The following is a 24,333-nucleotide window of genomic DNA, read 5'->3' on the forward strand; positions in this document are numbered from 1 at the left end:
CAAGGACTTTAACTCAGGCCCTTGTGCAAGATAATGTGTTTGCACCACTGTTGACTCCTCTATGAGATTTTTTTTAAAGGAGTTGGGTCCTCATGAATGTGCAATTTCTTCTTGGCTGCTTTTTTTTTTTCAATTTTACTTTTAGTGGATTTTTTACAAAATTACAAGATTTCACATGGTGTAAGTCACTGTATCATCTACCAAACCACTGTAATTCTCACAAGGTCTTAGAAACAGTTTGGTTACTTTTTTGAGTAGTTTGTGTGCTTTTATAATCTATATTCCACAGATAAGTGAAAACATCTACTAATTCCTTAAATTTTTTCTTAGTTAGCATACTCACCTGAGTCTTATTTTATTTTATTTTTTATTTAAGAAAGGAGACATTAACAAAACCGGAGAATAAGAGGGGTACAATTCCGCACAGTTTCCATAACCCGATCTCCACATCCCACCCCCTCCCCTGATAGCCTTCCCATTCTCTATCTCTCTGGGAGTATGGATCCAGGGTCATTGTGGATTGCAGAGGGTGGAAAGTCTGGCTTCTGTAATTGCTTCCCCGCTGAACGGGTGTTGACTCAGTCTTATTTTTTTATTGATTTAATAATGATTGACAAGACCTCAGGATATGAGGGGTACAATTCCCACCAGCAAAGTTCTGTATCCCCTCCCCTCCATTGGAAGCTTACCTATTATTAATCCTTCTGGTAGTGTGGACCCAGGATCATTATAGTGTGCAGAAGGTGGAAGGTCTGGCTTCTGTAATTGCTTCTCCACTGAACATGAGCATTGGCAGGTCAATCCATACTCCCAGCCTGTTTCTATCTTTCCCTAGTGGGTCAGGGCTCTGGAGAGGTGGAGTTCCAGGATACATTGGTGAGGTCATCTGTCCAGGGAAGTCGGCTTGGCATGATGGTAGCATCTGCAATTTGGCTGAAAAAGCATTAAGGTATAAAGCATAAAAAACTGAATCCCAAGATCCCCTGACCTTGTCGTGACCAAATGAACCATCATTAAAGTATGCTGGTCTCTTGCCCTTAGCCAGCTCTTGTGAGGGAAGTGAAATAGGAAGAAGGTGAGGTTGGTATCTAGGTCTAAGTAGAAACTATTTGGTTAAGTACTATGGTACTTTAAAAGAGTGTCTTTTTTAGGCCTTTTTTCTTGCTTGGGGCACTTATTGAGTCATTGCACACTATTGTGCACTTTTACATCAAGGTATATATTTTCCCCTAACACTTATGGATACATGTGCACATGTGCTGTATCTCATGGGCCCTGGTCTACATCTAGGTTCTGTGGCTTTGTTAGGAAGTGCACCACCCAAAATGGAATTGAGGAGTCTTATGAGCTAGGAATTGTCTCACCAGAGTTGAATGGTTGACATTCCACACCTGGCATCTCTGGACACAATCCAAAAGTGAAACATGTACTGGTTACATTGATTTGGTTGTGCTCAGCAGATGCCGTATCAAATGGTATGAATCGAGTGAAGCCTATAGTAAAACAAGCCATACCCCAGAGGTTCCAGGACTGGGAGAAATATGGATTTTACAGAGGATAGGGAAATTTCCTACTTTCTTAGCATTTAAGAGGGCAGTAGTTATTATTCTAACTATTTATTTAGGAATTTGCTTTACTTTGCTGTATCATACAGGAACTTACCATGATTTATGCCATTTAATGCAATTTATGTATAGCTGTATCTTATATAGTGAAACAACCAGTTTCTTCTGGTCTCCCTGGTCTAAGAATATAGGTGATTTGATATTTCAAAAATAGTCATTATTAAAAATGTATTAATTTAAGCCCACTGTTAAAAATCAATCAAGTTGGGTCAGGTGGTGGTGCACCTGGTTGAATGCACGTATTACAATGTGCAAGGACCCGGGTTCGAGCACCCAGTCCTCACCTGCAGGGGGAAAGCTTTACTAGTATTGAAGCAGGGCTGCAGGTGTCTCTCTGTCTCTCTCCCTCTCTATCACTCCCTTCCCTCTTGATTTATGGCTGTCTCTATCCAATAAGTAAAGATAATAAAAATTAATTTAAAATTTTAAAAAATTAAAAAATAATTAAAAAATTAATCAGGTTATCAATTTGAAACCTTAAGTACTTACTCAGATTGAAGGAATATATACTCAGAACTGGGGTCTATGCATCAAAAGGTTTGAGACATTCAATCTATTTTTTCCCTCTCATATTAATTAAATAGAGATTTATAAGACTATCAGTTAATAGGAGTGGATATAGACTATAAGCACCATTCCCACCACCAAGGGTCTGTATCCCTACCTCTACCCCACCTATAGTGAATGAAAATCTGCCCTCACCCTCCACCCAAATTTTTTACTTTGGTGAAATATTCCAAATTCAGTAAAATTCTACTTTGCATTTTTTTTCTGTCTTCTTTCTCTTTCTCAACTTTTTTTTATGAGTAGGATCATCTCATACTTATTTTTCTCTTTCTGACTTAGCTCACTTAACATAATTCCTTCTAGCTCCATCCAAGATGAGTCAGAGAAGGTGAGTTCATTATTGTTAATAACTGAATAGTATTTCATTGTGTATATACACCACAACTTTCTCAGCCATCCATCTACTGTTGGACACATGGGTTGCTTCCAGGTTTGGGCTATTATGTATTGTGCTTCTATGAACATTGGTATATATATATTTGAATGGATATGATTGAGTCCTTAGTATATATCCCTAGGATAGGTATTACTGAGTCATAAGGAAGGTTCATTTCTAGCCTCGTGAGTATTCTCCAGCTGCTCTCCACAGGGTTTGGACCAACTTACATTCCCACCAGCAGGAGGGTTCCTTTGTCCCCACAACCTCTCCAACATTTGTTGCAGCTATTGTTTTTGATGCATGATTTTCTCACAGGGGTGAGGTAGTATGTCTTTGTTGTCTTTATTTTCATATCTGGAACAATTTTTCATATGTCTGTTGGCCTTTTGTATCACTTCTGTGTTGAATATTCTGTTTGTATCCTCTGTATATGGACTCCATTATCTTGAGGAATTTTTCATCTATTCCCATTTTTCGTAGTGTTTTGATCAAGAACAGCTGTTGGGTTTTGTCAAAGGCTTTCTTGCATCTGTTGAGATAATCTTGTGGTTTTTGGTTTTACTTTTAGTGATGCGGTGAATGACATTGATTGACTTATTTATATTTAACTAGCCTTGCATTCCTGGGGTAAATCTCACTTGGTCATGATGAACAATCTTTTTAATATTCTGCTGTATCTGGTTGGCTTGGATTCTGTTCAGTATTTTAATATCTATATTCCTCAGAAATATTGGTCTGTATTTTTCCCTTTTTTGTGTCACTATCAGCTTTTGGTATCAGGTTGATTTTAGCTACATAGAAGGTAGAAAGGAGTGTTCCTATGTCTTCAAGCTTTTGGAAGAGTTTTAAAAGTAGAGGTGTTAATTAACTGTTTCCTGAATGTTTTATAGAACTCATTTGTAAAGCCATCTGGTCCCTTTCTCTTGTTTAAGGTTAGGAAGTTTTCTTCTCTTATTTCCTCTAGGATTCTTTATTCCCCTTCCTCTATTTCTTGATCTGGTAGGCCAATTATGTGTCTATTACTTCTCTTAAGGTCATCACATATATCTCTGTTGTTTCCAGTGTCTCGCAATCTCTTTTAGCTCTTTTACTTCTTCATCAGTTTTCTCTAATTTATCCTTCTTTGGCTAATTCTGTTTTGTTTCTGATATTCAGCTCTCCCTCACATAAACTCCCTTCTTCAGTTCAGCTATTTTGTTACCTTGTTCATTTACTGTATTAGCTTGTTCTGCTAGCTGGCCTTTTAGATCAGCTATTTCACCTTTTGCTTTGTTAATTTCCTTGAGATCAGTTGTGCTTTCTTTCAAAGTCCCATTGGTTATTTCCTGTTTCTGATAGCATTTTCTTCAAAAGCTTTCCCCACTGCTGTGATTAATACATCAATTAATGTTTGGATTTTTTTTCTCATTTTTGGTTGCTTCTGGCTTACTTGGAATTTCTTCTGGGTTCCTGTCCTTATTCATTGTTGTAGTTGATTTTAAATGTTTTAGATTTGATTTGTAATTTTGTGTCCTTGCCATTGTTGTTCCGTTGTTGTGTTGTGTGAGGAAACCAAACCAAAGGTCTCTCAAATGAAATCACAAACCTCTGCAAATATACCAATAGCAAGAAAGCAAAGATTAATGCATTTCTACAGAAACAGGTTAGCCAAGCAAATCCTTCACTCCAAAATTGAAACAAATAAAAATAATACCGGGTAGCTGGGTGGCAGTGCAGAGAGTTAAGCACATGTGGCACAAAATACAAGGACCAGATTAAGGATCCCAGTTCAAGGCCCCAGCTCCCCACATGCAGGGGAGTCGCTTCACAAGTGGTAAAGCAGGTCTGCAGATGTCTATCTTTTTCTCCCCCTCTCTGTCTTCCCCTCCTCTCTCTATTTCTCTCTGTCCTATCCAACAACGACGTCATCAATAACAACAATAACTACAACAATAAAACAACAAGGGCAACAAAAAGGAATAAATAAATACAAAAAGTTGTTAATAATACCAAAAACAACCATCCCCCAAAAAGACAAAGTAAGACTAGTCAATTACAAAAATCAACTATCAAATATAAATTCTAGAGATATTGGCAAAGAAGGGAGATGGAAGGAGGAAGAGAGAAAGAAAATCCACTCCAAGTCAGACTTCTTAACAAAATAAATTACTAACAAGCACAAGTGAATGCAAAAACAGCAGCAAAAGCAAATATTTTTCAAATCATGAAGGAAGAATGTTAGAGAAAGAAAACAAGCTCCTCCTATAATAGAGAGTACAACCAATCACTAGTCAGTGGAACAATAGCAACAGCTAATTTTTGTCAAACCAGAGTGAAGGGAAAACCAACCAACTAACCAATAAACAAAAACCACAACATCTAACAATCAGTCTGCAGATTAAACTATTCCTAATGAGCTCCACACAACCCCCCCTTCCAAAACAAAGCAAAAACAATTATAAGAAGCAACTATCAAGTACACTCAAGAGATAGAGGGAAGAAAAATAGATAAAGGAACCCAAGCAAAACCAAAGGAGACTATTCTCACAGCCCCATCAGAGGCAGCAACTGGTGAAGCAAGTCAGCCTTTCAGAAAGAGCTCCAAACTCCTTCAAAAAAAAAAACCCCTAGATTTAGCAATTTTTTGTAGTTAAATCAGAAAATTTTATCCTCCTCTGGATGACACCCCCCATCTTGGAATCTTGCTTAATGAGATTAACTTCACAGGAGTGTCTCCTTATCTGTAGCTGATTCCCTTACCTGCCCCTCTGGCATGGGTGCTGGTCTTGGGAGGGAATGATGTAAATGGAAAGAATAAAACTCATGTCCAACTCCTTGGCTCCCTTGTCCACATCGGCAGCTCACTGCCAGTCTAAGGATGGGTTCTAAAATTCTGTTATGGGTCCACTTTGACCCCTTCTACATACTTCCTCCACAACAGTCCTGGAAACCCTGCCCTCACAAAATTTCCAGGTTTAAAGCAGCCTCTTTGCAGAGAGTATTCCAGGTGTTGTCTTTAAGCTGCCATCTTGGCTCCACCCCACAAACCTTTCCATTCTTTATCCCTCTGGTAGCATGATACCTGGATTATTATGGGGGTTAGAAGGTGGAAAGTCTGGCTTCTGTAATTGCTTCTCCATTGGACATGGGCATTGGCAGGTCAATCCATACTGCCAGCTTGTTTCTATAATTCCCTAGTGGGGCATGGTTCTGGAGAAGTGTAGGTCCAGGGTATATTGGTGAGGTCATCAGCCCAGGGAATTCAGTTTGGCATGATGTAGCATCTGCAAATTGGTGGCTGAAAAGCATTATGATATAAAGGAGAACAATTATTTAATGTTCAGGGACCTAAAGGTAAGAATATAGCAGATGAGATTTCAGGTCTCCATTTTGGAGAAAACTAGTAGGTCTATTTTAGGTATGTTCCAAGGGGCCCATGACTTTACTAATTTTTGCCTGACCTGGCAGCTAGCATACAGGTGAGTTAATGGTACTGTCCGGAGAGATGGTATCAGAGCTGGAAATATGACTAGAAAGTTGTATCAGGGCAGAGAGTAGCTCCCAAATACGGGAAAAGTATAAGACACTTTTTAACATAGTTAATAAAAGTTTCCACATAGACCTAGATATCATCCTCACCTACTTCCTATTTCACTTCTCTCAATCACTCCAAGGCTAACGTCAGACAAAGTAAGAACTACAAATTCTGGATAAGGACAAGAGACCAGCATACTTTAATGATGGCTCTTTTAATCACTACCAGGAAACCCCATCATCTGGGGACCTAGTCAGGGAATTCTGTGATTCCCACATGGACATTGATGGGCCTAAACCTCTAAAAGATCCCTCTCTGCAATGTCACTGTTTATCTTCATCAGGACCAACATAGTGAACCCTCTTGTGAGCCTCTCCAAGACCTTGCCCTCAATGTGGCCTCACAATGGTAGGGACTGCCCCATTCTTTAAAGGGTCAACACCCTCTGCCACTTGAGGAAGATGAGCCCTGCAGTGAGTGCAGCCTAGAATGTTCCTAGTTATGACCATAGAATGTGAGCTCAGACCTAAAGGGCAGGCTTCTGTGGTGAGTATGGGCCCCAGATCAAATTGATGGGATTTACAGTTAATAATATTTTTCTTCTTCTTCTTTTTTTTTTAACCACCGAACTTCTGTTCATCTGTGTTTTATGGTGCATGGGGAAATTCAACCTAGGACCTTAGAGCCTTAGGCATGAGAATCTGTTTGCATAACCATTATGCTATCTCCTTCCTTGCCATAGATCCATTTATATAGTCCAGAAATATTCAATCTCTTTTTTTTGCAGTAGAATGAGTATGTGTATGTGTATGTATATTTCTCATAACTTGCTCATCCAGTCATCTTCTCTTGGACACTGAGGTTGCTTCCGTACCTTGGCTATTGTGAATACTTCATATGTGAACATAAGAGCACATATGTCCCTTTAAATCAGTGTTTTCACATCATTTTTATATATGCTTAGGAGTCATATTACTGGATGTTAATGCATTTCCATTTGTATTTGTTTAAGAATTCACCATAATTTTTTCTGTATGGGCTGTACCAGTTTGCATTTCCATAAGTAATCTACCATTGTCCCATTTTTCTTTATATCCTTGCCATTAGTGTGGGTTAAAAAAATGTGTGGGCAGTTTTTCCATTCAAATAGATAATAAGAGAAAGGGAGTGATAGGTACCATAGCAGCAGAGCTATAACTCCTTCCATGTGGTTCCAGGATTTGAACTGAGACAACATATATTCAGGGTCTGTACTTCACCCAGTGAGCTATCTCTCTGGCTTAATCTAGAAAATTTAAATCATTTCTTTAATCTGAAATTTTAAGTGAATTTGCTTATAGTGTATTATAAATTTTTTCTCATTTAATAACATAGCTATGTTTAAATTAAGTTTGAAATTTTCTGATTGAAATATAATTTTCTGTTCTAGTTTTGTCCATCAACTAAAGGCACAACAAGATACCTCACTTCCACTGGTGCTGATGGAACAATCTGTTTCTGGCAGTGGCATGTAAAAACAATGAAGTTTAGGTAAGTTTATAACTTGATTAGGGATTTTGTGAAAAATCTAGCATGTTCAGTTTTTCTTTGTTGCTTTTACGGATTCAGGATAGTTCTTGCCCTTAAGTGAGTGTTTGCATGTGCATGTGTTACTTGAATCTGATATTAGAGATTTTAAGAAAAAATATATGTTACTTATGTTCAAGTGATTTTTATTTGTACACAAAATTTTGAGACGAGGTATTTGTTTTATTTCTTATTCTGTTTAGGAGACTTTGAACTACCCTCCCATGATAGTTTAATTGACCCTTGAACAACATAAAAATCTATGGGATCAATCTGTATATAGTTAAAAATATGGCTATGACATCTGATTCTCTCCAAACTTTTACTACTGTTATTGGTTGATAATCTTCCGTATAGTATATAATTCATCAACATGTCTTTTAGATATGCATTACGTGTTACATTTTTTGTTTGTTTTTCATGAACTTTCACAGTGACCTGTGTTTTTTATGTTAAAATGATAGATCTAAGAATCCATTGCTTATATTTTTCAGTGCTCAACTTGAAGAAGCATTATTTTTATTATTTTTATTTATTTATTGATAGAGAAAGACAGAAATCTATAGGGAAGGGGCAGATAGAGACGAAGAGAGCCACCTGCAGTGGTGCTTCACCATTCACAAAGCTTTTCCTCTGCAGGTGGGGACCAGCGAGTCGAACCTGCATCTTTGTGCATTGTTCCATGTGCACTCAACCAGGGGCACGACCACCTGGTTCCCAAAGCGGGTTTTTTTTTTAATCCAACTTTTATATCTCTTTTCTTTTCCCATCCATTTAAAGCCCTATCATAAGATCAGCTCTATTCTCTGCATTATATTTACTTTGTATTTTATTACCGTCAAGTTTGCAGGTTTCTTTTTTAAAATATTTATTCTCTTTTGTTGCCCTTGCTGTTTTATTGTTGCAGTTATTATTGTTGTCATCCTTGTTGGATAGGACAGAGAGAAATGGAGAGAGGATGGGAAGACAGAGAGAAAGACAGATACCTGCAGACCTGCTTCACCACTTGTGAAGCAACTCCCCTGCAGGTGGGGAGCTGGGGCCTCAAACCAGGATCCTTATGCCAGTCCTTGTGCTTTGTGCCACCTGTGCTTAACCCGCTATGCTACTGCCGGACTCCCAGGTTTCCTTATAGGTACAAACATCTTCCCAGCTCCCTCCCACCATTTTATAGGACAGTTAATGGTTTACATTGCATTTGTCTACACAATTCTCAGATCTGCATAAGTGTTTGCTAAACACTCTTACCCCTGATTTAGAACCCCATCCACCCTCGAAGCTCCCCTCTTCTGTTCCTTTCCCAGAGTCCCTTGCTTTGTTGAACTACAGCACCTCAAGTTCAAGTTCCACCCTGTGATTTCCCTATCTGTCCCTGTCTTCCAAATTCCATTTATAAGTGATATCATCTATTATTCATCCCTCTATTCCTAACTAATCCTACCCAACACTATTCATTCAGGTTCCATCCAATATGAGGAAAGAGTGGGATTTTAGAGTGTCCAGTAATTTTCTAGTGTTTGATTCATTTTCTTCTTATATTGGTGTATGGTGTTAAGTGGTGGCCTAAATTTACTTTTCTATGTGTGGATGACCAGTTTTCTCAGCACTATTTCTTGAGGGGATCTTTCCCCCACTGAGTGTTTTTGGCCCCTTTGTTATATGTTTGGTGACTGTACATGTATGGGCTCATATCTGAATTCTTTATTCTGTTCTATCAATCCAAATGTCCATTTTTTATTGCAGTACCAACTAAAGTTGGGGAGCATGATATTTACAGTTATTTCATTTTTTTTCTCCAGGGTGCTTTGCCATTTTGTTGTTCTTTGGTGGTTCCACACAAATTTTTGGACAAGTTGTTCAGTTTCCTACTCTGTCCATTTTACCTTCTCATTTCCTACATCTTTGTTCTTTTCTCTTGTTGTTGTTTGTATTCTTGTATCTACCACAGATCACTCCATTTAGAGTCGTAATTACTTTGCTTCTTTTTGTATAAGACTCCTTTTAGTAAAGCTTGCAAGGTGCTAAATACCTTCAGTTTCTGTATGTTTGGGAAGACTTCTACTTCTCATACTTGAAGGATAATTTGATAGGATATAATATTCATGATTGGCAATTTGTATCTTTTAATACTTTGAATATATCATTCCACTCATTTTTTGTCTCTGGTTTGCTTTAAGAAATCTGATGAGAGCCTGATAGTTCTACCAATCTGTGTCAACATTTTCATTTTCCTAGCATCCTGCAATATTATTTCCTTGTCTTTGCTTTTATCGTTTTACTGTTATGTGTCATGGTATGGGCCATTTTGGATTTCAGAACTTATGTGTTCATTTGGCTCCCTGGATATTTATTTTTCATTAATGTAAACTAGGGGAATAAAAATATTACTGAGAAATTCGCAGGGAAATACATTCACACTACTATACTTTTTCAAAAAAGTTTAAACACTGATGATTTATATATATTACCAATGCTAGACATCAAAAAGGAAAAGATAGTTTACAAAAGATTCCATTTATAGGTGCAATAATTGATGCACATGGCTGTTTTATGGCAAGGGAGTATAATTTGCATACTTCATGATTAGCTTACTCTTTATACTAATGAATCATTTCTCATAAAATTGTATGGCTTATAGTATTATGTTCATATCAGTAATCAGTATTAGTAGAAACTGGAACATTAAAAGGCACTTACTGTGGTGATAAACATAATTTGAAATCTGTAAATAGTTTTACTATATATATATATATATATATATTGAAAAAATCAGCATATTATTAGACCTAGAGAATTTAGGTTTATGTTATTCAAGGGTCAATTTTGGTAAGAATTATGGTAACTTTGTAAGCTGCACTAATTATGATATCAAACTATATTTTAGGGCTTAAATGCCTTTTAACCTGAATGATCGTGTTAGTATTTAGTGACTGTTTCAGTTTTATGGTTTTTATCTTGTTGATACTAAAATTGCCAATACCCAGTAACATGCTGTTATTTTTGTGCATTGGTTAAACTCAGTGAAAGACAAGAGCATCTTAACTTTTCTCTTAGAGACCGCCCAGTGAAATTTACTGAGAGATCTAGACCTGGAGTTCAGATATCTTGTTCATCTTTCAGTTCTGGTATGTGTAAAAACTGAATGTTTTGATTACACAAAATATTGAATGATCTAATTGTATAAGATTTACTTTACAGTTTTGTGGAGTAAAGTGTTTTTATCTTTGGCTGTTAATAGAAATATTCCAATGTTATAAATCATATTAAAAATAAGTAAATCTGTGTATGTTAATTAGATACTTATTTTTTACCTTATTTACAGTTATTATGTTTTTATATCATACAGAATTTTACTGATTAAAAAAAGACATCCTGACTCCAAATATTACTTAACAAAAAGTAATCACCAACTAACTGCCTTCGATTCAGTACTAAAATCCTTCAATGACTTCAGAAAATATGCTATTGTAGTTCCTCACAGAAGATATTTTGACAGTTTGTAAATAGCATTTTCTTAAGGCTAAAACTTTTACTCTTCTTTTACTATTTTGGTAAAATATAGCATTGTATTAGCCATTGTGAGGACATTTGTAAATACAGGTTTTATAAATAATTTTATAGCATTATAATGAAAGGGGCTTCCTCAAGGTATAACCATTAATGCTTATAATCCATTAGCAATGAAAGCCTTTAGTAAGAACTTGGTAGATTTTCGTTTAGCAAATGATATAGTTATTATTTGAATGTTTCATTTCTTTATCTTGAATGTTACTTAATTTTTACATGTTTATCTGTCTTGATTGTTAGAAAATAATCTTGTGTCGTTTGAAGTCTTCTTTGTATATTAAGTATCACATAGCCAAGGAGACAATCAGATGACTATTTAAGCTCCTTGGTACAATGTTTGTTTTTTAATTTTCCAGGTGGAATGTTTATTACAACAGGTAGCACTGACCATGTGATTAGGATATATTACTTGGGCTCTGAGACCCCTGAGAAAATAGCTGAATTAGAGGCACATACGGTAAGAGTCAAATTAAAATCTTAAATATAGGACATCTTTTTAAATTAATTAATTAATTTTTTATTTATAAAAAGGAAACATTGACAAAACCATTGGATAAGAAGGGTACAATTTCGCACAATTCCCACCACCAGAACTCTGTGTCCCATCCCCTCCCCTGATAGTTTTCCTATTCTTGAACCCTCTGGGAGTATGGACCCAAGGTCATTGTGGGATGCAGAAGGGGGAAGGTCTGGCTTCTGTAATTGCTTCCCTGCTGAACGTGGGCGTTGACAGGTCGATCCATACTTCAAGCCTGCCTCTCTCTTTCCCTAGTAGGGTGGGGCTCTGAGGAAGCAGAGCTCCAGAACACATTGGTGGGGTTATCTGTCCAGGGAAGTCTGGTCAGTATCATGCTAGCATCTGGAGCCTGGTAGCTGAAAAGAGAGTTAACATAGAAAGCCAAATTGTTGAACAATCATGAACCTAAAGTCTAGAATAGTGCAGATGAAGAGTGGGGGGGGGTTCCTCCATTTTGTAGATAGCTAGTAGGCATATTTTAGTTATATTCCAAAGGGCCTGTGGCTATACGAGTCTTTTTTTCCCCCCCTGAGCCTGAAATATGATATGCAGATGGATCCAAGTTATTGTCTGGGGAGATGATGTCATGACTGGAAAAAGGACCAGAAAGCTGGATCAGGGAAGAGAGTAGCTCCCTAATATGGGAAAGGAGTATAAATATTGTTGATTGTAATACCCATTGATTTGATTTAGTCTGGGACCCATATTCAGCTTATGAGCCTATGTAACCTCTGCATCCCTGTAGATCAGACCTCACATTCTGTGGTCATGAGTAGGAACATTCTAAGCTGCCCCAATATTGACCCATCTTCCTCACATCTTTGTTTTTAATTCCCCTGGGGAATTGATGTTTTATTTCATCTGTACCTTAATTTATAAAAATTGGTGCCAAATAAAACTTACATTATTATAAGATGTCTCTTCAGTAAGGAGTATCAATATAAAATTCTGAGCTTATTATTATTATGGTTTTCAGGATGAGTTCTATTTTACTATATGGAAAAAGAAAATACATTTATATGTTACAGTAATATTTTATAAAATATCTTTTCATCAGTTGTATTTTAAATTCACTTTAAAATTTGTATTCTAATTTATCTCTATATTGTATATCATTGATATACATTACTATCATCTTTATGTGTGTGGTAATTATGTCTGTTTCATAGTTTTTATTGGTGGGATGTGTTGACACATTTCATTGACACATGGGTACAATCTCTCATCTTTCCATGAAAGTTTACTGCGGAATACTTTCACCTACAACTTAGGTTCTCTTCACTTCTCCCTTCCCCGCCTTCCCTATAGTCCTTGGCTTTGCTGCAATACACCACACCCAATCCAAGTTTTGCTTTATATTTTCCCTACTCTATCCTTATCTCTTAAATTCCACCAGTAGTTGAGGTCATTTGATATTGGACCATTTCTTTTTGGTTTATATTACTAAAAGATATATTAACTATGTCTTTGGAAAAATATTCATCAAACTTAGCTTTTCGATCATAGTATTATTTTTAGAGTGCTTTTAAAACCTCTGGAAATGTACTTCCACTTAGGTAGTAATAACAAACTTACATAGGGAGCAGGTTTATGCCTGGAATGATGCATGTTTTCCTTCTCAAGGTTATTTCTACTCAGTAGATTTTTCCCCCCCAGGAATTTTGACTCTTTACTCTCCCTCTCCTGTCCCCCCTCCTCTTTTTTCTCCTCCTCCTCTTCCTCCTCCTCCTCCTCTTCCTCATTTTCCTCCTCCTCCTCCTCCATAGATTTATTTAATGTGGAATATTGGGATATTTCTTTTTATCTGTTTTATTAATGATTTATTAATGGTTTATAAGCAAATAAGATTACAGGTATACTTTTCTTTTTAAAAATACTATATTTTTAAGAGAGATGGAGAGAGAGAGAGAGAGAGAGAGAGAGAGAGAAGAGAGACCAGAGCACTGCTCAGCTCTGGTTCATGGTGGTGTGGGGGATTGGACCTGGGACTTTGGAGCCTCAGGCATGAGAGTCTCTTTGCATAATCATTATGGTATCAACCCCACCCCACATCACCCATATCACCTCCACCTCAACCCATCCACATAATAACCAACATAGTTTTCACAAAGTCTTAGTGACAGTTTGACTGCTATTTTTTCAAGGTCATGTATTTAAAGTTCTTTATATTGGATATGGAAGTGCAACTACTGGTAGTTGTGTTTCAGAGATACGTGGATCATTTTGTAACAATAAGAATTTTTGACTACAGTGAATTGAAAGATGAAACATCCTAACTTTGCCTTCCTCCTCCACTATTTTTATGCAGAATCAGGGGGTTGCATTTAGCACATTCACTATGCCAAAGATTTTCATGTGTGAGGACCCAGGGCTTCAGATTCAGTCTCAGGAACCATCAACCCAGAACAGAAATTGACTCCGATGAAGAAAAGAAAAGGAAAACAGGAAGAAAAGAATAATAATAAAGAATCAGTGGATGAACTAAAGTTCTCTTGCATACTAATGCTACTGAGCTGTCTCATAGCTCTGTTTTTTCTTTTCTCCATTCTTTCATTTTACTTTTATTAGTGATTTAATATTGATTTACAAAATTATAAGACAATAGGGATGTAATTACTTTAACACCTTTGCCACCACCAGAGTCCTGCTTCCCGATTCCTTCCATTGAAAACTGCAGTAGTTCTCCCAAGATCACAGAAATGAATTGACTCTTATTTAAAAAAAATATTATATTTATTTATTTATTGCATAGAGATAGCCAGAAATCGAAAGGAATGGAGAAGACAGATTGGGAGAGAGATAGAGACACCTGGAGCCCTACTTCATCACTGACAAAGTTTTCCTCCTAGAGGTGGATACTAGGGGGTTATACCTGGGTCCTTGCACATTGTAACGTGAGCTTAACCAAGTACACCACCACCCAGCCCCCCTTGACTACTATTTCTATATCTAACTAACTATATATCTGTATTTTTTTTTTGCCCATTTTTCCCTATGGTTTTGCCTTCTCTTCCTTTCTAAGTCATACCTACACTTATTACTACTTTCGAGTATCTTTCCTTTTTTTCCTCTTCTCATTCAGGGTCCTGCTAGAATTGGCATTCAGAGCCCTCTAGTCATCTTCCCCTAATCTTTCTCCCTCACTGGGAGTATGGACCAAAATTCTTTTGGGGATATAGAAGATGGGGATTCTGGCTTCTGTAATTGCTTCTCCTCTGGAGAAGTCATTCCTTTTCTTTCTGCTTATCTCACTTAATGATTCCTTCAAGCTCCACACAAGATGAAGTGGAGGAGGTGAATTCATAATTCTTAGTAGATAAATAATAGTGCATTCTGTATATATACCACAACTTAGTTAGCCGTTCATCTGTTGCTGGACACCTAGGTTGCTGTTAGGTTTTTGCTATTACAAATTGTGCTGCTATAAATATATATATATATATTTGGGTGGGTTTATTTGAATCTTTAGGATATATCCCTAGGAGAAGAATTGCCAGATCATAGGGTAGGTTCATTTCTAACGTTCTGAGAATTCTCCAGACTGCTCTCCACTGGGGTTGGGCCAATTTACATTCCTGTCAGCAGTCAAGGAGCGGTCCTTTACCCCTGCAGCATCTCCAACATGTGTTTTTACTATCTTTTCTGATGTATTGCATTCTCATAGGAGTGAAGTGACATCCTATTGTCTGACAATTAATTACTTGGAGCATTTCTCATATCTGTTGGCCTTTTGTATCTCTTCTTTGGTTAATATTCTGTTCATACCCTCTCCCCACTTTTGGATGGGTCATTTTAAAAAATATTTTTATTATTGAATAGAGACAGTAAAATTGAGAAAGGATGGGGGAGATAGAGAGGGAGAGAGACAGAAAAACTTGTAGCCCTGTTTCACTCATGAAGCTTTCCCCATGCAGGTGGGGACTAAGAGCTCAAACATTGTAATGTGAGTCCTTAACTGGGTGTACCACTGCCTAGCCTCAGGGTCATTTTCTTTTTATTGCTGAGTTAGGTGAACTCTTTATATATTTTGGTTATTAGCTTTTTGTCTGATATGTGGCATGAAATGATCTCCCATTTTATGAGGAAGAGTCTCTTTGTTTAGGTGTTGGTTTCTTTTCCTATGCAAATGCTTTTTTCAATTTGATGTAGTCCAGTTTTTTTCCCCTTGCAAATTGGAATAGAGGCATTGAATATACCTGAATACAACTTAGGTGGAAGGAGTTCTGCCTGAATTTTCCTCTAAGTATTTGATAGTTTCTGCTCTATCATTCAAGTCCTTAATCAACTTGGAGTTTACTTTTATGTGTGGTTAAATGTAGAAGTTCAGTTTCATTCTTCTGTATGTTTCAACCTAATTTTCCCAGCACCATTTATTGAAGTGACTCTCCTTTCTCCATTTAATTTTTTTTTTAATTTTTTTTTATTTAAGAAAGGATTAATTAACAAAACCATAGGGTAGGAGGAGTACAACTCCACACAATTCCCACCACCCAATCTCCATATCCTATCCTCTCCCCCAATAGCTTTCCCATTCTCTATCCTTCTGGGAGCATGCACCCAGGGTCATTGAGGGTTGCAGAAGGTAGAAGGTCTGGCTTCTGCAATTGCTTCCCCGCTGAACATGGACATTGACTGGAAGGTCCATGCTCCCAGTCTGCACCTCTCTTTCCCTAGTAGGGTGTGTCTCTGGGGAAGCTGAGCTCCAGGACACATTGGTGGGGTCTTCAATCCAGGGAAGCCTGGCCAGCATCCTGATGGCATCTGGAACCTGGTGATTGAAAGGAGAGCTAACATACGAAGCCAAACATTTCTCTGACAATCAGTGACCTAGAGCAGTTTTTCATATGTTTGTTAGCCTTTTGGATCTCCTCTGTAGTGAATGTTTTGTTCATATCCTCCACCCATTTTTGGATGGGGTCATTTGCTTTTTTGGTGCTGAGTTTGCTGAGCTCTTTATATATTTTGGTGATTAGTTTCTTGTCTAATGTATGGCATGTGAAGATCTTCTCCCATTCTGTGAGGGGTCTCTCTGTTTGTTTAATAGTTTCTTTGGATGTGCAGAAGCTTTTCAATTTGATGTAGTCCCATTGGTTTGTTTCTGCTTTAGTCTTCCTTGCAATTGGGTTTGATTCATCAAAGATGTCCTTGAGGTGTAGGTGGGAAACTGTTTTACCAATGTTTTCCTCTAAGTATTTGATTGTTTCTGGTCTGACATCTAGGTCTTTGATCCATTTGGAGTTGATTTTTGTTTCTGCTGAGATAAAGTGGTTCAGTTTCATTTTTCTGCATGTTTCAATCCAGTTTTCCCAGCACCATTTATTGAAGAGAGCCTCCTTCTTCCATTTAGTGCTTTTGGCCCCCTTGTCAAAGATTAGATGTCCATAGGTGTGGGGATTTATTTCTGGGCTTTCAATTCTGTTCCACTGGTCTGTGTGCCTATTTTTGTTCCAGTACCATGCTGTTTTGATGATGATGGCTTTATAATATATTTTAAGGTCTGGGAGTGTGATGCCTCCATTTCTGTTTCTTTTCCTCAAGATGGTTTTGGCAATTCTAGGTGTTTTCAGGTTCCAGATAAATTTTTGTAGTGTTCTATTCTCTTTAAGAAGCTTGGTGAAACTTTGATGGGTATTGCATTAAATTTGTATATGGCTCTGGGGAGAATATTCATTTTGATGATATCCTTCCAATCCATGAGCATGGGATATCTTTCCATTTCTTGGTCTCAGTTTCTATTTCCTTGAGTAGCAACTCATAGTTTTCAGCATACAAGTCTTTCACTTCTTTGGTCAACTTTATTCCTAGGTATTTGATTGATTTTGCTGAAACAGTAAATGGGAGTGATTTCAGGATGTCTTCTTCTTCTTCAGATTTAATGTTTGCATAAAGAAATGCCACTGATTTTTGTACATTGATTTTATAGCCTGATACCTTGCTATATTGCCTAATAATTTCCAGTAATTTTCTGCTGGATTCTTTAGGTCTTTCTATGTATACTATCATATCATCTGCAAAGAGTGAGAGCTTGACTTCTTCCCTTCCAATCTGTGTTCCTTTGATTCCTTTTCTCTTGCCTAATTGCTATGGCAAGTACTTCCAATACTATGTTGAAGAGTAACGGTGACAGTGGACAGCCCTGTCTAGTCCCCGATCTGAGGGTGAATGCTTTCAACTTCTTTCCATTGAGTATGATGTTGGCTGTAGGTTTGCTATATATAGACTCCACTATCTTGAGGAATTTCCCATCTATTCCAATTTTTTGTAGAGTTTTGAGCATGAATGGGTGTTGGATTTTGTCAAAGGCTTTCTCTGCATCTATTGAGTTAATCATGTGGTTTTTGGATGTTGGTCTGTAGTTTTCCTTTTTTGTTCTGTCCCTATCAGCTTTTGGGATCAGGGTGATGTTGGCTTCATAGAAGGTGGAAGGGAGTATTCCTGTTTCTTCAATCTTATGGAAAAGCTTAAGAAGTATGGGTACTAACTGTTTCCTGAAAGTTTTGTAGAATTCGTTTGTGAAGCCATCTGGTCCAGGACTTTTGTTGTTGGGGAGATTCTTAATAACGGTTTCAATTTCTTTGTCTATGATTGCTGCATTTAGATTTTGTAGTTCTTCTTGGTTCAGTTTTGGAAGGGCATATGCTTCTAGGAATTGTTCCATTTCTTCCAGATTCTCTAGCTTGGTAGCGTATAGTTCTTCATAGTAGTTTCGCAGGATTCTCTGGATTTCTGTGGTGTCAGTTGTGATATCTCCTCCATCGTTTACAATTCTATTAATTTGAGTCTTCTCTCTTTTTTGTTTGGTGAGTCTGGCTAGGGGTTTGTCAATTTTGTTTAATCTTTCAAAGAACCAACATTTGGCTTCATTGATCTTTTGTATGGTTCTTGTATTTTCGATGTTGTTTATTTGTGCTCTAACTTTAGTGATTTCTGTCCTTCTGGATGCTTAAGGGTTCCTTTGTTCCTCTTCCTCTAAGTCCTTGAGGTGTGCAGTAAGGTCGTTCATTTGAGCTTCTTCTTGGTGTTTAATATGTGATTGTATGGCTATAAGTTTCCCTCTCAGTACTGCTTTAGCTGTGTCCCAAATATTTTGATAGGTTGTGTCTTCATTTTCATTTGTTTCCAGGAACATTTGAATTTCCTGCTTGAGTGAGTCTCTGACCTAATGGTTCTTAAGGAGTATGTTGTTTAGTTTCCAAATTCTGTGACTTTTAATAATTTTCTGTTTGTTGTTAATTGTTAGTTTTACTCCACTGTTGTCTGAGAAGATACTTGGGATGATTTCAATGCTCTTGAATTTATTGATGCTGTCTTTGTGGCCTAACATGTGGTCTATCCTTGAGTATGTGTTATGTGGAATTGAAAAGAAGGTGTATTCCAGTTTTTTGGGGTGAAGGAGTCTGAAAATGTCCAAGAGGACCAGTCTGTCAATCTCTTCATTCAATTCTTTTGTATCTTTATTGGTTCTCTGCTTTGTTGATCTGTCTAAGTGTGAGAGTGGGGTATTGAAGTTTCCCACTATTATTGTATTACTATTGATGTATTTTGAAATTCTTTCAGTAGGTGCTTGATGTATTTAGATGGTCCCTCATTGGCTGCATAGATGTTAATAATTGTTAAGTCTTCTTGGCTGATTGATCCTCTAATCATTATGTAATGTCCTTGCCTATCTTTTATGACTATTTAATTTAAAATCTGTCATTTCTGAGATGAGAATGGCTGTTCCTGCCCTTTTTTGTGGTCCATTAGCCTGTATGATAGGTTTCCATCCTTTCACGTTAAGTCTGTGTTTTTCTTGTTGTGACAGATGTGATTCTTGCAAGCAGCATATGGTTGGGTTATGTTTTCTGATCCATCCCCCCACCCTGTGCCTTTTGATGGGTGAGTTTAAGCCATTGACATTTATTCATATTATGGATTTAATGTATTGTAGTGCCATTGTTCAAAAAAAATTTTTGTTTGCTCTGATATATTGCAAGTATTATAGTGATGTTCTTGTTTATAAGAGGTCTTTTAGAACCTCTTTCAGCGCCCTTTTGGTGATGGTTGCCTCCTTTAACTGTTGCTTGTTTAAGAAGGTTTTGATCCCTCCATCTAGTTTGAATGAAAGTCTTGCAGGATATATTGTCCTTGGTTGAAACCCTTTTTCATTCAGGGCTCAATAGATATCTTGCTATTCCCTTCTGGCTTTTAGAGTTTGAGTGGAGAAGTCTGCAGATAGTCTTATGGGTTTTCCCTTGTATGTGACTTTTTCTTTCTCTCTTGCAGCCTTTAGGATCCTTTCTTTATCCTTACTTCTTCTCATTGTGACTATGATGTGTCTTGGTGTCTTCAGGTCTGGGTTGATTCTGTTTGGTACTCTCTGGGCCTCTTAAATCTTGATGTCCTTTCTGTTATTCAGTTCTGGGAAGTTTTCTTCTATTATTTCCTCTAGAATGTTTGCTTCCCCTTCCTCTCTTTCTTCCTCTGGCAGGCCAATTATACCAATGTTACTTCTTTTGAGATCATCCCATATGTCTCTGTTGTTGTTTTCCGTGTCTCTCAATCTCTTTTTGAGCTCTTTCACCTCTTTCTTCGTTTTCTCTAACTCATCCTCTGTCTGACTAATTCTGTTTTCTGCTTCTGTTAGTCTGTTTTCCCTTGCCTCAGCTTCTTTCTTCATTACAGCTATTTCAGCTTTCAGTTCTCTAATTGCCTCAAGATAATCAGTATTTTCCTTGGGGGTCTCAACTTTTGTTTCCCTAATACTGCCATTCCTTTCCTCCAATGTTGTTTTCATTTCTGTGATTAATAAGTTTATTATTGCTTGCATACTTTTCTGATCTATGGTTCCTTCTCGCTGATTTGTAGTTTCTTCTGGGCTCCTGTCTTCATTCATTGGAGTAGCAGTTTTATTTGTTTTTGATCTACCCATTTTTTTGATTTATGTGTTTCTTTTTTTATGTTCTGTTGTTCCTCAGTTATTGTGATTTGAGTATATGTAACACTGTACTAAATACCTTTATGACAAGTGCACTCACCAACCTCAGGAATTACAGTAGCAACTGAAGCAAGTATTGAAGTAGTTTAATCGTTACCAGTTAGCCAAACAATTTCTCCAGTCCGTGAATAAATAGTAACCAAATCCCAGTGAGGAAGAAAGAGAAAAGAAAGAAAAGATAGCAAGAATAGACAGTTATGCAAATCTACTATCCACTGTATATTCCGGGGTAACAAGAGGGGAAAGGGAACTAGAGCAGGGATACACACATAGAGAGTCCACTCTGAATCAGATTTCTTCCCCAAAATAATTCACAAATTCAGAAAGGCAAAGAAGAAGGAAGAAGTGTATGACAAGATAAAAAAAAAAAAAGAGGCAAGAGAGAGAAAAGGGAAAAGATAAGAAAAAGAGCTGTAATTAAAGAGCAGTGAAAGGAAATTCCCAAATGTGTATCAGTGAATTCAAAAAAGCACACTGTTTGTTGGTGTGGGGCCTGGGGACTGTGACTTTGGAAGCTGTAGGATTAAGGAAGAAAGGATGACTATAATGAGAAAAAGAAAAAACAAAAAAAATAAAGATAGAGAGAGAAAAAAGAAAAAGATAAGAAAAAGAACAGTCATAAAAGGGCAGTGAAAGGAAAGGGTTTTTTTATGTTTTTATTTTTAATTATTTAATTAGCTATGCGGGGTGAGGTGGGGGGGGTTGGCTACTTAGAAAGAAAAAAGGCCAGAGGTTTCAAAGTGTATAGACTTAGAATTAGTGATACTCCCTGATGGGACAGGAATTTGGTAAAGAAAAGGTGCTTCTAGCAGGGGATCCTGCTAGGAGCTGGTCCCCAGGGACTAGTTATGGGGGGGGAGAGCGGGGAAGGAGGTATGCTTAGAACTTAAAAGGAAGAAAAAAAATTTTCCACTTTTTTCCTACTCTAATTCTTAACCCTAATTAAGTTATAGTCACCTCCTTGGTGTCGCCGCTAGGACCCCTTCTTGGCTTGCCTACTAAAGGCAGAAAATCCTACTGTTTCCAGGAGATGTGGTCAGACCTCAGGCAACTAGCAGCTTCTCAGTCCGCCATCTTACGGGAACCTCCCTCCATTTAATATTTTAGGTCACCTTGTGAAATATTAGATGTTCTTATTTGTGGGGTTTGGTACTGTTTTTATTACTCCATATATAAATGATAGTCTTGAAGGGTGTCTGGTAACTATTATTGTCTTTTACACCTTGATTATGTCATCTCACTCTTTTCTGGCCTTCCTGCTTCCTGCTGCAAAGTCTGATTTTAGTCTTACTTTTCTGCTTTTATAAGTCACCTTCTTCTTTTCCCCAGTAACTTACAAGTTTTTTTCATTGTCCTTGACTTTTGGTAGTTTTACAATGATGTGCCTTGATGTAAAATTTTGAGGTCTAGGACTATAGGAGCTGTCTCTGCTTCTTGAACATCTATATCATTATGACACCCCAGATTTGGCTAATTTTCTACTCTTATTTTTTTAAACCTGGTTTGTATCCCCTCCTTTCTCTTCGTTCTGAGACCTCTATAATTCTGATATTTGTTTCCCTAATAAAACTTTAATCTCTTGAAAAGTTGCTTCATTTTTCTTAGCCTTTCCCTCCCACCCCTACTTTAAACTCATAAAATTTAGTCTGTTTGTCTTCCATTACTTATATTCTCTCTTACATTGGTAAACTTACTTTCTTAACTTGCTTTTTGATACTTGAATGCATTCAAAGTATCCTCCACACATATAATTTTCTTACTGAGTGAATATTTGAAATCATGAATTTAGTTATCTTGTCATACTTGGCTGCAAAACACTCTCTACTCATTCTAAGTTATTTTCCACCATATATACTACATCCTGTCGAAGTTTTAGTTCTTCCTTTCTAATATTATTTAATTTCCACTGATAAGGAAGATTACCTAGTGTGTATACTTCTCTTATTGATCTACATAACTTTACATGATCCCTTCAAGTTCCATCTAACATGAAACTACTTCATTTTTATATATTGTTGTAGTTATTGTTGTTGTTACTGATATCGTCATTGTTAGATAGGACAGATAGAAATGGAGAAAGGAGGGGAAAACGAGTGGGGGAGAGAAAGATCGACACCTGCAGACCTGCTTTACTGCCTGTGAAGTGACTCCCCTGCAGGTTGGGAGCTGGGGGCTCGAACTGGGATCCTTAATCCCATCCTCACACTTTGCACCACGTGCGCTTAACCTACTACCTGACTCCCAAACTACTGCACTTTTTAAAAAATTTCTTTATTGGGGAATTAATGTTTTACATTCAACAGTAAATATAATAATTTGTACATGCTTAACATTTCCCAGTTTTCCATATAACAGTACGACCCCCACAAGGTCCTCTGTCATCCTTCTTGGATTTGTATTCTCCCCATCCATCCACCCCAGAGTCTTTTACTTTGGTGCAATATGCCAACTCCAGTTCAGGTTCTACTTGTGTTTTCTTTACTGATCTTGTTTTTCAACTTCTTCCAGGGAGTGAGATCATCCCATTTTCATCCTTCTGTTTCTGACTTATTTCACTTAACATGAATTTTTCAAGGTCTATCCAAGATCGGCTGAAAACGGTGAAGTCACCATTTTTTATAGCTGAGTAGTATTCCATTGTATATATGTACCACAACTTGGTCAGCCACTTATCTGTTGTTGAACACCTGAGTTGCTTCAAGGTTTTGGCTATTACAGATTGTGCTGCCAAGAACATATGTGTACACAGATTTTTTAGATGGGTGTTTTGGGTTCCTTAGGGTATATCCCCAGGAGAGGAATTACAGGGTCATAGGGTAGGTCCATATCTAGCCTTCTGAGAGTTCTCCAGACTGTTCTCCACAGAGGCTGGACCAATTTACATTCCCACCAGCAGTGTAGGAGGGTTCCTTTCACCCCACACCCTCACCAGCATTTGCTGCTGTTACCTTTTCTGATGTATGACATTCTCACAGGAGTGAAGTGGTCTCTCATTGTTGTCATTATTTGCATTTATCTGACAATCAAAGACTTAGAGCATTTTTCATGAGTTTCTCGGCTTTTTGGATCTTTTCTGTGGTGATTATTCTGTCCATGTACTCCCCCCATTTTTGAATGGGGTTATTTGTTGTCTTGTTGAGATTTGCAAGTTCTTTATATATTCTGGTTATCAAACTACTGCATTTTTAACAGCTGCATAACATTCCATTGTATTTCTCAAAGGCTTTCTGTGCATCTATTGAAATAATCAAGTGCTTATTTTTATTTCCTTTTGTTGTTGTGTGGTGATTTATATTTATCGATCCACATACAGTGAACCAGCCTATTTGGTTATATCCTATTTGGTACATTATTTGGTACATTTTCTTTTTAATGTACTGCTATATCTAGTTTGCTAGGATGTTTGCTGAATATCATAGTACTTAAGGAGTGTCCTTAGTTTTCTGTTTTTGTTGTGTCTGTGTCTGCTTTTGGCATCAGGGTGATTTTGACTTTGGTATGAAGTCACGTTTTTCTTTCCTCAATGCTTTGGAAGAATTTCAGAAGTATATATAATAGCCCCTCCTTAAAGATTTTATGTAATTCATTTGTAGAACTATCTGGACCTGAACTTTTGATCTT

The 24,333-nt window shown here is 37.3% G+C and overlaps 1 protein-coding gene across 2 annotated transcripts in view; it reads left to right on the top strand.

The window, feature by feature from the left end:
- The window catches only part of BRWD3 (bromodomain and WD repeat domain containing 3), a 236,478-nt gene that overhangs the window by 77,764 nt on the left and 134,381 nt on the right, over positions 1-24,333 (top strand). For both annotated transcript variants that reach the window (XM_007534008.3, XM_060182523.1), the window contains exons 9-11: positions 7,515-7,615; positions 10,706-10,776; positions 11,575-11,675. In XM_007534008.3, the coding sequence (XP_007534070.1) occupies positions 7,515-7,615; positions 10,706-10,776; positions 11,575-11,675 (273 nt within the window). The remainder of the gene's footprint in view (positions 1-7,514; positions 7,616-10,705; positions 10,777-11,574; positions 11,676-24,333) is intronic.

Source organism: Erinaceus europaeus, chromosome X (genome assembly GCF_950295315.1).
Source record: "Erinaceus europaeus chromosome X, mEriEur2.1, whole genome shotgun sequence".
Classification (NCBI taxonomy): domain Eukaryota; kingdom Metazoa; phylum Chordata; class Mammalia; order Eulipotyphla; family Erinaceidae; genus Erinaceus; species Erinaceus europaeus.